At 50.7% G+C, this 18,303-nt stretch overlaps 4 protein-coding genes across 4 annotated transcripts; all 4 read left to right on the top strand.

Moving 5' to 3' along the window:
* Window positions 1-2,340: 2,340 nt before the first annotated feature.
* Window positions 2,341-2,796, top strand: LAJ45_10295 (uncharacterized protein; the record flags this gene model as incomplete). Its single annotated transcript, XM_046119822.1, has 2 exons — window positions 2,341-2,351; window positions 2,421-2,796. The coding sequence occupies 2 exons, from the start codon at window positions 2,341-2,343 to the stop codon at window positions 2,794-2,796; spliced, it is 387 nt and encodes a 128-aa protein (XP_045966959.1).
* Window positions 2,797-3,535: 739 nt separating this feature from the next.
* LAJ45_10294 (uncharacterized protein) lies at window positions 3,536-4,583 on the top strand (the record flags this gene model as incomplete). The annotated part of the gene is made up of 2 exons (XM_046119821.1): window positions 3,536-3,546; window positions 3,644-4,583. The coding sequence occupies 2 exons, from the start codon at window positions 3,536-3,538 to the stop codon at window positions 4,581-4,583; spliced, it is 951 nt and encodes a 316-aa protein (XP_045966958.1).
* A 683-nt stretch (window positions 4,584-5,266) lies between these two features.
* Window positions 5,267-6,283, top strand: LAJ45_10293 (uncharacterized protein; the record flags this gene model as incomplete). The annotated part of the gene is made up of 2 exons (XM_046119820.1): window positions 5,267-5,277; window positions 5,353-6,283. The coding sequence occupies 2 exons, from the start codon at window positions 5,267-5,269 to the stop codon at window positions 6,281-6,283; spliced, it is 942 nt and encodes a 313-aa protein (XP_045966957.1).
* A 5,482-nt stretch (window positions 6,284-11,765) lies between these two features.
* Window positions 11,766-12,323, top strand: LAJ45_10292 (uncharacterized protein; the record flags this gene model as incomplete). Its single annotated transcript, XM_046119819.1, has 2 exons — window positions 11,766-11,852; window positions 11,952-12,323. The coding sequence occupies 2 exons, from the start codon at window positions 11,766-11,768 to the stop codon at window positions 12,321-12,323; spliced, it is 459 nt and encodes a 152-aa protein (XP_045966956.1).
* Window positions 12,324-18,303: the final 5,980 nt, after the last annotated feature.

The following is an 18,303-nucleotide window of genomic DNA, read 5'->3' as shown; positions in this document are numbered from 1 at the left end:
GCACTCGAAGAAGACCTTGAAACAGACGCAAGTAGACTGGGGGCCGGGCTTACGAGGCCCACTCCTGGACGTCACCTCGAACAAAGTAATAAACAGGAAGCTAATCAGGAAAACACAGAAACACCTCCCCCGGAACCACCAAGGAAATCGAAACCTTGGAAACCAACAACCGAAAAGGAGAAAGAATCTGAAGTCCCGCATCCTGTCACAACAAGAAGATCGAATCGCATCCGTGAAAGAACGGAGAAACAAGCAGCACTTGATATCGAAGGGAAAAGGAAGGAAATCCGACTGAAAATATCGGAATTAGGAACCACCTATGACAAGGAGGTATCAGAGATACTAGCCGATGAAGATATGGACGAACAAATCAAGCAACTAGCAATGGAAGCAGTCAGTCTAGACCACAAAAAGGACAAAGCAAAGCTCCAAAGCCAGTACGACAACCTGGATTCCACCATACATCGGGTACACCTAGTAACTGAACCTACCACCTTCAATCAAGCAATGAAAAGCGATGATCAACACCTATGGAAGAAGGCAATACAGACAGAGAAAGACGCCCTCGATAAGGCCCACACCTGGGACATTGTCGACAGACCAACCAACCGAGCAGTAGTCAGAGGAAAATGGGTATTTAAGGTAAAACACAACGCGGACGGAACAATCGAAAGATACAAAGCTAGATACGTCGCCAAAGGCTTCACCCAAGTACAGTATCAAGACTATGATGAAACCTTCGCTCCCGTTGCCCGATACGATTCCCTAAGACTCCTACTTGCACTAGCCGCACACAACGGTTGGATACCACAACAAATGGACGTCAAGTCAGCCTTCCTATATGGTATACTTAAGGAGGAAATCTACATGGAACTACCTGAAGGCTACAGGCAGGACCATAAGGTTTGTAAACTTCGAAAATGCATATATGGACTAAAACAATCACCCCGTGAATGGTACGCTTGCCTAGCAGACTCCCTTCAACGGAAAGGATTTGTCCCAGCCAAATTCGACCCATGTGTCTTCATACATAAGAAACACCAACTATACATATCGGTGTATGTTGACGACATCATGATATTCGGACCCGACTCCCCATTCAGAAACGAAATCAGACAACTACTTAAGGCAGATTTCGAATGTACGGATCTCGGTAATGCGAAATTCCTACTGGGAATAGAAATAACGGTAACAAAGAACGGTATCACGTTGTCACAACTAGCATACATCAACAAAATCCTAGACAAATTTGGAATGAACAACTGCAAACCAGTTGGGACACCACTCGAACCAAATCTGAGTCTTCGTAAAGGAGAACCAGAAGATCAAATCGAGAAACCAACTGAGTATCAATCCATAATTGGATCACTCATGTACGCCAGCATAGCAACCAGACCTGATATCACCCATACCGTTACTGCCCTCTCTCAGTACTCCTCATGCCCAACTGAGGACCACCTACGAGCAGCCAAACGAACTCTCCGATACCTCAACGGAACCAAAGACTGGAACCTGTTCTACCCGAAAGGAAACACTAGAACACTCGATGGTTTCTCAGACAGTTCCTACGCTTCAGACTTAGATGACAGAAAATCGTTCTCAGGATACGTGTTCAGACTAGGAAAATCAGCCATAAGCTGGAGAAGCCGGAAGCAGAAATCAGTCGCAGTCTCAACAACAGAAGCCGAATATATGGCTCTGTCCCTAACAGCTCGACAACTGGTATGGATTCGCAACGCCTTATGCGAACTCCAACAACAATACCAATACAACATCCACGCCGACAACACAGGGTCCATCGAACTCTGTCGGAACCCACGTATCCACGACCGGTCCAAACACATCGACGTTCACTATCACTACACACGTGAACAACTCGAAGCCGAAACCTTCAAACTCCTCTATGTCCCAACCGAAGACAATGTTGCAGACATAATGACCAAAGGACTACCGAAACCAGCTCACCAAAAATTGTCAGAATTGATACGATGTGGCAAGTGAGGGGAAGTGTAGAAATAGGGCATTGCGACATCGGTTATGTATGGAATTACTCATGTATAAGGGATGACTCATAGAAGGAACAGGGATTCAGACAAGGCTTAGTGTCAGGGATTATGTAATCAGGGGATCACGTGGTATTAGAATATCTGTATATATAGAGCGCTCAATCACCCACATTGTCGCTGGAACTTCAGCGGCGCAATAGTATCTTCTTCGCACTACAAACACATCCTCCCTCAAGGTCACGTGTTCAAACCACATTCAAGTCATTTTCTCCCACACTCCAAACTTCAACACTCACAACTTCCAACCTCCCATTTCCTCCTCAAAAAACCAAAAATGGCACTAGCGTACGTCCCCCCGCCTCGCACCCCACACGCTCCACCTCCCACAACAGCCCCAGCTAACCCCTTCTCCAGTTGCAAGACCGCCGACCTCCTTGCCCTCGCCACCCACGCCCTAAACCACCTCACCTCACCCAACCAACACGCTCTCCTCACAGCCTCTGAGCGCAGGTCCGCTCTGCAGCAGCTCGTCGCGACCGCCGAAGGCGCAGCCAAGCTTGCCGAGGTCGCGCACGCGGAAACACTGCCTGTCGATACCGAGAGGATCCGCGCCGAGACGGAGAGACTGAGGGCGGAAGCGGCGAAGGTAGGGAAGGAGGTGGAGAGGGCGGTGGTGGAGACGGAGAGGCTCAAGGCCGAGGCGATGGTGGTGAGGAGCGTGAAGATGAGGATTGATGCGGATACGGAGCGGATGAGGGTGGAGGCGGAGGGGGGAGGAGTGGGGAGATGAAGTCGGATGGGGTTAGGGATGCAGAGTGGATAAAAGCCGAGGTGGAGAGGTCGAAAGTGGAGGCGGAGAAGGTCGACGAGGAGCGGCAGAAACGCGAGAACAGGCAAACTGAGATGTTGAGGAAATGGCTTTATGACTGAGCCGGAAGAGAACTTTGGGCGGGCGGAAGGAGTGAGACTGTTGGGACGGTTGTTTTCAAGAATAATAGGGAGAGATGGTGTCGGTGGTAATGTGTCCGGCCGTATTTTGGCAACATAGTTTTTTTCCTTTTTCTGTTTTTCGTTTTTCCTTTTTTTTAGCTCCTCAATTTGAAAAATGACTAGTAAAAAAGATGCAACCGTTGAAAACCTCCAAAGTCTTTCTTACGAGATACATTGTGGCTCAGGCTCAGTGTAAGAGATCGGGCCTGCAAACTGTTCAGCGCGCTGTTACGTGCCAGAAGCAGGCGGGTCAACAATACCTTTCTGTTTCGCAGTGTGAGACATTCTGAAGGCTAAGCTTTACCACATACCCGATTACAGAACAGCATCTTACTCTCGCATAACCTATTGGCCAAACATGCATAACTATCTCGTCCGCGGCTCAAGCGCCGATCGTGAAGCGCGTAATTTAGGCATCCAATCAACTACGGGTAGCGAAGCTTGCATTACAACCTACACTTGCAACCTCCGACCTCCTACCTCCAACCTCCACGCTCCAAGCCCCTCAACACCACACAGCTCCTCCGAAAATACAAAAAATGACACTCGCGTACACCCCCCCCTCCCCCCCACCAGAAACACACATCACTAACCCCCGCTCCCCAAACCTCTTTCAACTCCAGAACGACAACTAACCCCTCTTCCAGGTGCAAAACAGCCGACCTTCTAGCCCTCGCCACCCACGCGCTAACCCACGTCACCTCGCCCAACCAACACGCCCAGCTCTCCGCCTCCGAGCGCGAGCGCGCCCTGCAGCAGCTCACCCTGACAGTCCAGGCAGCAATGAGGCTCGCTGACGTCGCACACGTAGAAGCACTCGCCGCGGGCGGCAAAGGCGTAGAAGTCGAGAGTAGTAAGGCAGAGGCGCAACAGGCGAAGAGGGAGGTGGAGAGAGCGATACTGGTGGCGACAGCGAAGATCAAGGGAGAAACAAAAAAGGTAGAGAAGGAAGCTAAGCGTGCAGTGGCGGAGACGGGGAGGCTACATGCCGAAGCGCTAAAGATAGTGAACGAGACGGATAGGGCAAAGGCGGAGGCGGAGAAGGCTGGTAAGGAGGCTGAAAGGGCGGTGGCTGAGACGGAGAGGCTCAAGGCGGAGGCGATGATGGTGCGGAGTGAGAAGATGAGGATTGATGCAGAGACGGAGAGGGTGAAGGCGGAGACCGAGCGGGTGAATATTGAGGCGGAGAAGGTGGGCACGGGTTTTAATGGTTCGGTTCACGGGGGGCACCGGGGCAGTCCGGAGTTCGAGGTGGAGGCGGCGAGGAGTGGGGAGAGGAAGATCGAGGCGGGGATGGAGACAGAGCAGGTGAAGGCGGCGGCCGGGGTGGAGGACGAGAAGCTTGGCAGGGAGGTTGAGCGGTCGGTGCAGGTGCAGGAGGGAGGAACTACGGAGGGAGAACCTCCGGAGCCCCGGGCCTTCGCGGGGGTGGTGGCCTCGGACGGTGAGATGAGCCCGGCAGAAATGGCGAGGGTGCGTAGGGAGCGTCGGGCCGCGAAGTGGAGAAAAGAGATGCTCGGACTGTACAGCCACGCGCCCTTGACGCAGAAACAGAGCTCACGACAGTGGATTTCGCTGGATATTTGAACTTTTTTGTGGGAATTAAGTAGCCAGCAGTTTGATCATGAGAAATGTGTACACGATTGAAAACGAGATTGGCGTAGACACTCTCAATGGGAATGGCGACCACGAGTATGTGGGGATTCTTAATTTTATTTTCATCCACAGCACAGCTCGATTCACAAGAATGAGTAAATGAGAAGCGCTGCACGAAACTCGAACAATGCAGCGACTTGAATGATATCCATAGAGAAAACCTCATAGTGCAGACCAGCTATGGGGGGCGATGCAGGAGGAATGGGGAACCATGGACCAAGAGGCCATGGATAGATTGATAGATCCTATGCCTGAACGCATTGCAACTATACTTTCTGTACAAGGCGGTCACTCAAAGTGGGAAAACCTTTTATTCAAGCTGGATCGACATCTATCATTCACTTTTCCGCTATACATCTATTGCATTATATTGCGGCCTCGAGATCCGTATGAGAAAGGGTGCTAAGACCTTTCAAACGCGGCGGTACACATGAATGCAGGTATCTAAAAACTTTGTCTCATCCGCTTAGTAATCAACCCGACCCATCTCCGCTGATTATGTGCAACCTCGTGTAATTTAGGCATCCAACCAGCCAAGCGTAATACACAGGTGTGTATAAGTTTACCTCACAACTGAAAATCCAATATTCAAGCTCCTCCCCTCACAACCAAAAATGACGCTAGCGTACGCCCCCTCCCCCTCCCCCCTCCCCTCCCCTCGCATCCAACCACAACCATAACTAACACCACCCCTCCCCAGCTGCAAAACAGCCGACCTTCTCGCCCTTGCCACCCATGCGCTAAACCACATAACCTCACCCGGCCAATACGCCCTGCTCTCCTCCGATGAGCGTAAGTCCGCCCTGCAGCAGCTCGCGGCGACGGTGCATGTAGCGGCGAGGCTCGTAGAGGTCGCGCACGCGGAGGTGCTAGGGCGTGATACGGAGCCGCCGGGGTGTGCCAGCGGCGAGACGGCGGGGGTGGAGGCAGAGAGGGTGGGTAAAGAGAGGGGGGAAACGGAGAGGAAGAAAGCGGAAATCGAGAAGGCTAGCAAGGAGGTTCAGGAATCGATGGCGGAGACAGGGATGCTGCACGCCGAGGGGGAGAAGGTGGGGAGGGGGGCGAGTGCAGAGAAAGTGGAGAGGGAGATGGGACGGATAGCGCAGGAGACCGAGAGAACCAGGGTCGAGGTGGTGAAAGTGGTCAGGGAGACGGAGAAGGTCAAGGTGGAAACGGAGAAGGTTAGCAAGGAGGTTGAGAAATCGGTGGCAGAGACGGCCAGGCTCCACGCCGAGGCGGAGAAGGTGGCGAAGGAGGCTGAAAGGGCTGTGGCGGAGACGGAGAGGCTGAAGGCGGAGGCGATGGTGGTGCGGAGTGAGAAGATGAGGATTGATGCTGAGACGGAGAGGGCCAAAGTAGAGGCGGCGCGGACGAAGGGGGAGGAGAAGAGAGTGCTGGCGGAGGAGAGAGCGGGCGAGAAGGGTGAAACGTTGGTGCAGGTGCAGCAGGAGAGAGCGGACGAGAAAAGTGAAACGTTGGTGCAGGTAGAGGTGCAGCAGGTGGAAAAGCCGAAGCTCAAGACCTTCAGCGAGTTTCTGCAGGAGGAAATGGAGCGACAGAAGATGGAGCTGCCTCCTAAATCTCGTCGTTATGTTCCACCATCACAAAGAAGTAGCAGAGACTATAGGTAGTTAGTGTCGCTTTAGGCTAGGCGGAGGGATGTAATGAGAGGACACTTGTAGTTTCCCGAGATTCAGTGGCAACTACGAGAGTTTAAGGAAGCAGAGAAAGACTTCTAGTACGGATCATCATCATTAGTTCTGTTTTGGCGCATCCACGAAGCCGGTCAACTCATGAAGTTTCGTGAGTGGGCTAGTTCATTCACGAAATACTAGTTATTACGGATAAACATATTTCGGTCTTTGTGAGCCGAGTATTAGCCCCTTGCGCAATACAGCTGCGGCCGGAAATAGAGCTTCCTGCTAATATATACTATCTGAATATATATGTGTGATCGAAATTGATTATCCCTGTTATCAAAGCTACCAACCTTTGCCAAGTATTAGATCTCAATGCTGTGAGCTGCATGCGAGAGTCACCCGGTCTTACCATGTCCTCTGCCAAAATATCTTTAGCTGACGATCTATCCATTTTTACCTTCTGTTTTTTATCACTACTTTATTGTAAGCGATCAGACTCATACATGGTTAATTCCCTGTACGTTTACCACTGACTTCGTAAGTGGACTAAAACCTTCCTGAGTGAGCGGGGAAATTCCGTTATATATCTCACTTCCTGATTGAACTAGTTTACCTAAGAAACCTCGTGAATGAACTGACTTCGTGGTTGAGCCAGAACAGGACGATGCGCGTAGGGAGACGCGTAGGGAGACGCTGGCGATGCGGCGGAAAAACGTGGGGTGGAGAAGGCGGGGTAGGATGTTGAGTGGCTAGTGCAGGAGATGTATCGTGACATGCTCGAGCTGCAGGATCACGCGCTGGTAGGTTAGAGGTAGACCTGTACAGACTGAATTTCACAGGATGTTTGCAACCTCGGGGGATCAACTATTATTGCAATTGGCATAGGACAGTAGTAAGGGATGAGTATAGACACGGTTACCGGAGTATTTCCACCACGTGGGAGCGAAGATATTTGGCTCGTCCCCGCCGCCCCCAAGCACAGGAACGCAGACGTGCCGGAGGCTGAGATGGGCGGCCCGGGCTATTTTTTGACACGGCGGGCTGGGGAACGGGTTTTAATTGATGGGCTGGGCAGAGATTGATATCTCGTCCGCGCAAAACAGGCAGGCCCGTGCCCCAAGGTGTTTATACACTATACGCGGTTGTAAGGAGTGTTCACAGATATCTATACATCTTTTGTCATCAGAGGCAGGGAGAACTACAGCAAGCTTTATCATGATTACACCATCGCGGTGGCCAAACCCTACCGGAATCATGGAAGGGATAGAACTTAGAGAGAGATATTTGTTTGCGAACCACATTTTGCTCCAGTGTTTCCAACTGTTGTAATTGGTTCTTACTTTCAGCAGAACTGAACTGAACTGAATATAAACGGCCGACAACTGAATCGACCGAATAAGAACCGGTTTACCTTGCAGAACGGTTCTGAAGCCTGGCGCATTCAGGCAGAAACTCTTCACCCAAAGTATTCTGGGCGAGGGTTGTTCCTGGTAAGGTGTTCGTACTTCGTAGGAGGAGTCCGACCTGCATGGAATACCGGAACAGAACCAAATAGTGAATAGGCAGAACTAAACTGAATTGTCTTCTTGAAATGTTCTAGAAACCCGGTTTGAACTGATAGCCTGATACCGTTGGAAACACTGGTTCGCTCACTCCAAACGCTAGAGGTTTGGTAGGGGTGGAACTTCGAGAGGGTCGAATTGTGATATATTGGATCCTATCTCTCTCGATCCTACTAACACAATTACTCAAGCTGATGTAAACCAGTTCGTATAGGCGGACACCCTCTTCTTACGGACGACCACCACTATTCATGGAAGCCCAGTCTGCATATTAAAGTTGGCCTGGCCTGGCCCAGGCGATCTAGCTTGTGCCAGGCCACGTTTTAGATATCATGCACCGGGGCAGGCCGAATCTATCTTTCAGCCCGGGCTGGCTTATACACGTCTTGCACCAGCGACAAACAGTCTCCAGTCAGGAATGTTCCTAGATAGCACATCCCATTACGAATAAGGTAACTGTTTGGGGAAGTGGCCAGTGCTAAGCGATAATTCTGTAGTGTTTTAAACTGATCATATTGTAAACCGGATTCCCTTGACTTGTTGGCTGATGATGCCTTCAAGTCTTCGGAGAATCCTACCCTATTTATACATGGGGGAACCTATTCCAAGGCCCGCTCTCTTATACTATCTAGTACTACGATGATAGCATAACATAGAGAATACGATGGAAGATAACCCAGATAGAAAAGCTCACCCGCATAGTTCTGTCCTTCATTTTAATTCCAACACATAACCATGAACCTTGCAATTTCCAGTCATCGGGCTGTATTATGCTATTGTCCTAGACCTACTTCCTTAAGTAGAACAGCCTGCAGCCGTAAGCCCTACTTCTATTCTGTTCCAGGTCAGACACCCAACAGTGAGTATGCCATCACAATAGCCTAATGCTAGTGTGGTAACACCGCATGCTCCCATACCACCTGATACCTTTCTATGCTTGTCCTTTCGTTACCCGACCGTCCTCTCATCACAACCCATCACTTATTTTCCTCACTGTCTTTTGCTTTCGGAACAGTGTTCCGTGATTCCTGTAACAGTAACAATTTATTATATCGTGATAAAATTCAAGTGCCAGGCCCGGTGTAACTACAAGTGTAAATGCCAACTATTTCAGTGTAAGGATATTGGTGTGAGGATATTGGTACTACTTTGTAGAACTGTGAAGTCACTTAGAATGCCTTGGCAAAATGACATATTTCTGGCCCAGGATCTACCCCAGGGACATCCTCTGCTGGCTGTTGAAGTCCTGGGGGGGGACCTGGGCCAGGCGGAAAAATTCTCAATGAGCCCGGGCAAGAAGGGAATGATTTATTGTTGCGGACAACTAAATCTTTTCCACCCCGGAATGGGCTCAGTGGGTACATGCATACATGACGCTCCCTCGTCCCAGATCGGGGGTGGTTCTGACGGCATTTCCTAGTCATGAAAAAAAAGGAGACTCTTGTCTTATCTTTCCCTTTACCTGTCAGGGTTCCTATTGTCATCGACCGCGAGTCAACAATGTTGTTACGACCCAGTGGGGGACGGCCATTATCCAGGGACGTTCCTGGCTGGTATGTACCAGTCGTGGACGTCCCCGGGCGGAACGGGAAATCTATATGTCCCTGTATAGTATGAGCTAAGTATCTCAACCGGTGACAATGGCGGTTAATATCAGGAAGTACAGTGAAATCTGTAGATCTCATAAGACTACCTTCTCGAAAATCCATCCCCCCACATTTTGGGGTTTTTTTAACAAGATACAAAATATTCTCTCTAAACTCTATCTCTGACATTTCTAGCGATAGCTGCGCAGTGTAACACAATTCTCGAATAACCCCGCCGCAAAAACCAGTAGATGTTCTGTAGGATTCCCTAATCTTATTTTATTGTGAGGCCTTGTGGGTAGAAGCGAAATTGACAGAACACTTATTCTGTTTCCTTTGTACTGCTCAGGACGTCCTTGGCTGGTTCAGTTGGCTTGTGCCAACCAGCAAATCACACTATTCATGTCTGGTATGACCCAACTGTGGACGTCCACAGCTGGTACATACCAGCCAGGGACGTCCCTGGAGAAGGGCCGTCCGTGGTTGGGGCGTAACAATGACAGTGTTCCGAAAGGTCCCGTCCGTCCGTTTTAGGGTGCCGGACTGAACGGACGGCAAGATTGGTCCGTCATGAAAGGCGCTCTAGAGCGGACTGCGCCCCAGGGGCACAGGACTGAAGATGGCCGTCATGACCGCCGGGCTCTCGGCATTGCCTACAAATTGAATTAGGGACAGAGGAGTTCTATTGAAGTTCAGTATACAGAGTTGAGCAGTACTTGGGAGAAGTAGATTTCGAGTCATAGATCGTGATTGTGCAGTCAACCGCGGTCTTATGCAGTCATATGCAGTCATTCGCCGTCCCCCGCCGTCCCCCGCTCTCCCCACCGTTTCCCGCCTTCGCCGGCGGTCAACTACAGTCAACTGCAGTCATTACCCTCTGGGTATGTAGTTATAGGCCCTGGAGGCCCCGCCCGTCATTTGCAGTCCTCTATTTTCATTGACTGGAGAGACTACCCCCTGCCGTCCTTCCACTCTTCTCCCACATTAGTGGACCAGACGGGGCTCTGCAGGGCATCCGGGACGGCTAGGAACACTGGCACTCGACATTACCGTAGGAATGGTTCCCTCTGGGTCTTGTCTAGAACGGGATATTAGTTACCTCAACATTTTCTTGGCTTCTTCCCTTTCTGCCCGGGCTCGTCGGGAAGGTTCCCTTCTGGCTCTTGTTCCCTCCAGGACCAGAACCATTCGGTGAAGGAATATTTTTCGTTCATGGTAACCAGCGGTTTTTTTCTTCGTTTTTAGAAATCAGTATCGTGACATAGGCGTAGAAAGCAGCCAGGGCACATGCACGGCTGTGCATATCTCGTCCCATTATTCATCAATCCCCAGCCGATTCTCTATGGCTAAATCGCGACCTATAATTCAGGGGTCCAACCAACCAAGCATAGGTAAATAAGCTTGCCTCACAACTTTCAATCTGTGGAGTTCAACCTCCCTACTACACCCCGCCTCCGTACCGCAAGTCCAAGTTACGAAAAATGACACTAGCGTACGCCCCCCTTCCCGCCCTTCCCTCCCCAGCCCACCTCCTTGAAACCTCCCCCTCCCGCAACCGCAACCATAGGGGTAACAGAACCATAGGGTTGCACGCAGCCGATCACTTAAACAAGGGGGAAAGGAGGGAAAAAAACAAGAACCACAGGTAACCCCCTCGACCAGCTGCAAGACTGCCGACCTGCTCACCCTCGCCACCCACGCGCTAAACCAAGTCATATCCGGCCAGCGCGCCCTGCATTTCACCAAGGAGCGCATAGCCGCCCTGACTCACCTCACCTTCACAGCGCAGGCAGCGGCAAGGCAGGCGGAGGTCGCGCACGTCATGGTGCTAGGCTGTAATCCTGACCCACCGGAGCGTGCCACAGCGGAGATGGCGGGGGTTAACTGGTCGAAGGTTGAGAGTAGTGTTTCCAGTGGTTCACCCGTTCTTCGAACCAAACTGGTATTCTAGAACGGTTGTAGCAGAATCTCGGTTTACTTGTGACATTTCCCGCTATTGGGTTTAAACTGTTTTATTATGCTGCTACCCTCGATACAAAGACTCATTTTAGATCAACCTATTGGATCAACCAGCGGTTACGAATTTTGGGGATGTGAGCCTAGCCTCTGGGGCATTGGGCTAGATGATAGAACGGTTGTAGGTACTAAACCGGTTTGCGTATTGGAAATACACTTCAGTTCAGTTTAGTTGTGGGGGTATTTCAGTTCAGTTTGGTATGGTACGACCCCTCATGGAAACCGATTTCACCTGTTGGAAACACTGTTTGAGAAAGAGATACAGGAGACAAAGGAGATCAAAGCGGAAACAGAAATGGTTAGGTTAAGATGTCTGTGGCGGAGTTGGGGAGGCTGCATGCCGAGGTGGAGGAGACTGTGGAGGAGACGGAGAGGCCGCATGCCCAGGCGGAGATGGTGGGGAGGGAGACGGAGCGGACGAAAGACTAGGCGGAGAGGGCTGTGTAGGAGACGTAGAGGCTAAAGGCGGAGGCAATGATGATGCGGAGTCTGAAGATGGGGGTTGACGCGGAGGTGGAGCGGCTGAAGACGGAAGCGATGATTGAAAAGATGAAGATTGATGCTGAGATGGAGAGGCGGAAGGAAGAGACTGAGAGGGTAAAGGCGGAGACTGAGAATGTGAGGGTGGAGGCGGAGGTGGAGGTTGAGAAGGCCACGAAGGAGGTTGAGTGGGCAGTGGCGGAGACAGAGAGGGTAAAGGCGGAGGCCATGATTGAAAAGATGCGGATCGATGCTGAGACAGAGAGGTTGAAGGCTGAGACAGAGAGGCTGAAGGTTGAGACAGAGAGGGTGAGGGCGGGGACGGAGCGGACAATAGCGGATGAGTCGGTCGACCTGGGCTGCTGGAGCCTGGTGTATATGGGGTAACTATCCGTTTCACCAAGAGCAGGTCCCCCAATGGCTGGCTGGAGGATTGGGCATACCCAGGTAAAGGATGGGCGGGTTGAGTTGGGTAGAGAGTGTATTGCTGCTGGGTGGGTTGGGCATAAGGTGGTTTTTACCTCGGTAATTCTGTTGTATCTTAGGTTCAGAAATGACAAGCATTTCTTATAGAACAGAGATTACTCCAGGAAAAGGTTTTCAGAGGACGTGCCTCAATTATAGTATTATTTCCTGCTCCACGCCGGACCTCTACCAGTCAAAAGGTCCCCCGGTTCGTATGCTGTAATGAATACGGTGACCTTTGCATCTGACAGAACCAGGGACGCCAACGGGCCTGGCTTTGAGATGGGCTGCCCGGGCCTTTTTGATCGGGCCATGCCAGGCCGTTGATTCCTCCAGTCAGGCCTGGCTAGTCTTCACACATGTTCGGACCCGGGCCTGAAAGGGATGCCCGGGCTAGGTCTTGGGTGGGTGGGGATTCAGCGGTTGACACATGACAAGTGAAGAAAACCCTTCAACACCCGATTGATTTCTTCACCTCTGCACTTTTTTCTCCCACCTCAACCAACAATGGATACCAACGAGGATCCTGGCAACGAGCTTTTTGTATCTGAGAATGAAAAGAAGGCGACGGCGGTTGAGGAAGCGCCACCACCTGCAAGAAAGCGGAGGGCTGCAATGCAAACCCCGTGGGTTTGGGGGACTGATACAGAGACTCATGGTGTCAAGGTTGAGGTAGCGGGAGTGCAGTAAGTGATATACTCTTGTCTTTTTAGATGAATATGATCTAATTCATGCGGTATATAGGTACTAGCAGTGTACTAGATGCGAAACAAAATACTTACATGCACATGGTACCAAGCATCCTGCACAGCATTTGAGTCGGAAGCATGGGTTGGAGGAGCCATCGACTAGCAAGGTTAAAAGACTTAAGAAAACCATAAACACAATGGAGATTGCAATGGAGAAGGCACAACGCCGGCATGACATTGTCAGGCAGCAAGAGGAGGCTAGAAGACTTGCGGAAATAAGAGATGAAGAGGTGTTGCATCCAAAGGTAATTGAGTCAGTTTTGAGCGATGCTTGTGTTATAGGAATTACGGAACACTGTTCTAAAGACTTGAGACAGTGAGGAATACGAGTGACGGGTTGTGATGCGAGGACGGTCGGGTAACGAAAGGACAAGCATAGAAAGGTATCGGGTAGTGTGGGGGCACGCGGTGTTACCACACTAGTGTTATACTATTATGACGGCACGCTTACTATTGGGTGTCTCACCCGGAATAGAATAGGAAGCGGGGCTTACGGCTGTAGGCTGTTCTACTTAGGGAAGTAGGTCTAGGATAATAATATGGTACAGCCCGATGACTGGCAGTTGCAAGGTTCAAGGTTACGTATCGGAATTAGAATGGAGGACGGGACTATGCGGGGGCGCTTTTCTATCTGGGTTATCTTCGGGAGCGTTATCTTATTCTATTATCGTTGTATCAGTTAGTGTTAGAAAGCGGGCCTTAGCATAGGTTTCCAACATGTATAAATAGGGCTTGATTCTCCGAAGACTTGAGGGTATCATCAACCATCAGTCGGGTGCAATCCGGTCGACAATATCACGTGAAAGGAACAAGCCTGAATGGCCAACCGAGTAAGGGTATTGTAACGAGGTAGCCGAAGATGATGAAAAGTCAGCACGGGGGTATTCATAGTGCGATGTAGATTTGCTGCTATCATCATACACTATTGGAATCACCGAGGACCTAAGAGAACTTTAAGAACAAAGATCAGGAGTTATTTTGTTAAACGCTTTTGCACTTTTTTGATGTGGGTAGAGGCATCAAATAGTCTCACTGTAAAAAGCATAAATAATCAAACACTATATTGTACCTTATCCCTAGCTTTTACTCTTTACCTATCGCATACACTACCAGAAGTCTCGATAAGACAGCTACTCGCTTAAACCAATACTCTGAGTATTTTGCTTAGTGGCGGATAGTCACCGTGCTCTCAGTAGAAGAATAAGCGCTTAGTCTATTAGAAAGACCAAAGTACTATATGCACCCCCGAGCAGCAACCGCAGCCATCAATAACTACCTTTGCGCTACATCCTTCATCGTTCGAAGAGGAAGCGCCGAACATCTATACTGCGGATACCTTCACTACTCAGGTTTCTTCGCAGAAGCAGGAACTACCGCTACTTTCGAAGAACACGACCCCGAAATCCTCAACTACCCAGAACTCTTCCAGATCAAGATCACTCTCTCCCAACGATCTTTCGGACTTGCTCACCCGGCCCCCTGGTTCATTGCTCAACCTTGGTGCATAAGGCAACCACAGCTCAAACTCGAGCAACTTAGCAATGTCAAGGGCTCATCAGCAACGGTCGGAGGAAGACTACAACATGGAGAGCTCAATCGCCTTGAGAGATCGAGGTATATTGGAAACCCAGGCGAAGAGGCGCCACAGGAAAGAGAGAGATGTGCCGATAGGCTACCTCTTCACATCGACGAGGCAGGAAGTTTCCTATGGGCAGGCGAGGAGGCGGCAGGTAGACCACCGGGAGTTCTCCCCATACGTCACCCCAATCAGAGAGAGATCCTCTACTCAGAGGCCCTCGGTGCCTCGGGTAATGGACGACGACGAGGATACCAACATGGACGTAGAGGAACGGCGGGTGGAGAACCCTTTTGGCGACCTTATTGGGCAAGAAGTCCAGCGACAAGGGGCCCCCGTGGTACAACGGCTCAGCCGCGAGATCGAGGAACTCAGCATGCACGTGCAGGATATCCCCATACTCAGGGAACTCACCCGGCAGCAGCAGGAGTATACCAACAAGATTGTCGAGGACCTCCACGCCAAGTTCGCTGGGGACAGAGCCGAACGCGACAATCAGCTCAACCAGGTCATGGCCCAGCTACGAGCAGAATCCACCGCCGCTACCAGCAACCTCGGCCAAGTCCTTGGGCAGATCGTGGAAGCTACTAGGGCGCATCAGGAAAGGCAAGAACGGCAGGATCAGCATATAAATGCGCTGACCAACTTCGTTCAGCAACTCCCGAAAGATGGCCCTGTGCAGATACCCGCGGAGGTTATGGCTGCCCTCGAAAGGATGGAACGGGACAGACAAGCTGCGATGGAAGACCAGTTCGCAGGTACGAAGAAGAACCTGGAGGAGATTATTGAGCAAATGCGGGTAGCAGCCAATAGGACGGCAGCAGCCCCCGAAGGCTCAGGAGGCAGAGGCGTAGTACCCCCCCAACCTCCACAGAACCCCCCTAGCAATTCCGGAGAGAGACCGGAAGGATCAGGGAGCCAACCCCCCGTACCCCCTCGCTCCGAGGCAAGAAGCCAGCAAAGTGAGCAAAGAGGCAGGGGAGGCAATGGCAATAACGGCAACGGCGGAAACCGCGCAAGACCACGAGACCCATCCCCCTCAGACTCATCCAGCTCCTCCGATTCAGAGGACGATCGTCGAGCACGCGAACGAAGGCAGAGAAGACGGGAGGAGCGAAGACGCCGTAATAGGCAGCAGGAGGTAGATCTCATGCACCCCCCTCGCGCCACCCTGGGAGATACGCCAAAACAGGCAAAAATCCCCTTCTCTGGTAAAGCCGACGAAGACGTGCGACACTGGATCGACCAAATGGAAGTCTTAATTGAACTTCAAAGGAAAGTCCGGTGGGACGACCAAACCAAAATCCTGTGGGCTTCCCTGGAACTTACCGGGAGTGCGGCAAAATTCTGGCGAAACTTCGTGGAACGACTATCGGTAGACCCCAGCATCGGAAACTGGGAGAATTTCAAAAACGAATTACGGATTCAGTATGGCAATCGAACAAGTCAAGAACAAGCCAAGCAGAAGATGGATAAGCTCCGTCAAACTGGCATGATTGATGACTACATCAACGAGATGCAGAATCTGGAATGGGACGCGAAGGTCGGACCCATCGTAATGAAATCCATGATCCTAACAGGAATAAACTCCTCGCTGGAACAACGCCTCTCAAATGCAATCGAGGAACCAGAAGATTTCGCGGAATGGCTGGCATGGGTTAGGAAGGTCGGACGTAAGGATCACGAGGTGAAGGCCCGGAAAGAAATCTTACGTGGCAAGGATGTCGTGAAACCTCGTGAGGAGAGGTCGGAACGGCGAAAATCGCGCAACCCCGCACCTCGGAAAACTTTCTCCGCGCCAACACACAACTCAAAGGCCTCGGATGACTTAGGTGTCACCAAGGACGAAAAAGAGAAGTGGCAAAAGGAAGGAAAGTGTTTCCGTTGTGGTACAGATAACCACTTCGCGAAAGATTGCGTGGCGACGAGTAAGGTCAGGATAACCGACCTGAAGAGGAAACGGTATCCTTCCGGAGGAAAGGACCACGGAAGGGAGGGTGAAAAGAAGCGGAAATTGGGCCCCCAGAATGAGGCATTTAGGGCAAGGATTACAACTTTGGAGGATCAAAATTGATTGGGTATTTCTATTTTTTCGGTATCTCATGTTGCGTTACGGGTTTCTTTCCACTTTGGGTTATGGAAACAAGGGTTTTATGTATTACGGTTATTTTTATGGGTTGGCCACGAGATTTTCTATATTTGTTTTGTTATACGCGCGGAAATTCAATTCTCTTTACACACACTCTGAGGATGGGGTTACACCCCGAAACGCCTGGTGCGTAAGTGTTGTACCATGATCTTCATTAAACACTCGAACTCTTTATATAAACCCCCTCACCCCGCGCTCAACGAAGAAAAAACCATCGAAGACCACACCCAGAACCAATACAAACCCTTTATCAGACCAACATACAAACATGTCTTCCAACACACAAGAAACTCGTCTCGAGATCGAAATCTCTTGGGACCACCCCGCAACTAGCACCAAACATGTCGCAACAGTCAACGCACTCTTAGACAGTGGTACAGAGGACTGCATAATGTCCTGGGACTGCATCCACCGTGCAAAAATACCCACTCAACCTCGACCAAAGCCCCTCATCATCAGACAGGCCGACGGTACCCCTATGCCCAATTCCGGCACCCACACCACTCAACCCCTTACCCTCCGCATCGGCAACCATCTAGACAGGGCTATCACCTGTGAGGTTGGCTCGTTTGCAGGAGAAGACCTCGTTATACCACATCGATGGCTCAAGGAGCATCAACCAACCATCCATTGGGGACGCAACAGTGTTAGCTTCCATAGTAACAACTGTATAGTCAATGGATGTTTCGTATCAGTCGAGGACATATACGATCAAGACCCAGAAGAGCTGGTCATCAGGCTGTTGAGGGCGTCACCCAAGAAGCAGACGACGATCGAGCAACACCCCTTTTGGGCAAGAGCATCGGTGAATGAGGCTCTCGTTAGTGCTATACCGGTGGAGTTTCAGGAATACGCCGACGTGTTCTCCAAGGAAGGAGCCGCCCGACTACCTGATCACTCTGAATGGGATCATACCATTCCTCTTATGGAAGGAAAGCAGCCTGCGTGGGGACCCATCTATTCGCTCTCCCCACCTGAAGATAAGGCACTCCGGGAGTATTTGGACGAGAACTTACCCTCCGGCAAAGTAGTCCCCTCCACTAGCCCAGCAGCGGCACCCGTCCTGTTCGTTCCGAAAGCTAATGGTAAGCTTCGATTATGTGTCGACTTTCGTGGTTTGAATGGAATCACAATCAAGAACCGTTATCCACTGCCACTCATGAACGAGCTGGCCGACGCAACGAAAGGAGCACTCTACTTCACGAAGATAGACCTGAAAAATGGCTATAATCTGATTAGGATTGCTAAGGGTGAAGAATGGAAAAACGCTTTCCGAACGAAATACGGCCTTTTCGAATATAGGGTAATGCCTTTTGGCTTGACCAACGCTCCTGCGTCGTTTCAGGTCATGGTCAATACCATATTCAAGGATCTTCTAGATCAAGGCGTAGTAGTCTACTTGGATGACATCTTAATGTATTCAAAGAC

The sequence above is a fragment of the Morchella importuna genome (assembly GCF_003444635.1).
Source record: "Morchella importuna strain M04M26 chromosome Unknown Morimp01GS044, whole genome shotgun sequence".
Taxonomy (NCBI): Eukaryota; Fungi; Ascomycota; class Pezizomycetes; order Pezizales; family Morchellaceae; genus Morchella; species Morchella importuna.
Note: the sequence above shows the minus strand (reverse complement) of the source record. Positions and strands in the feature narration are given on the sequence as shown.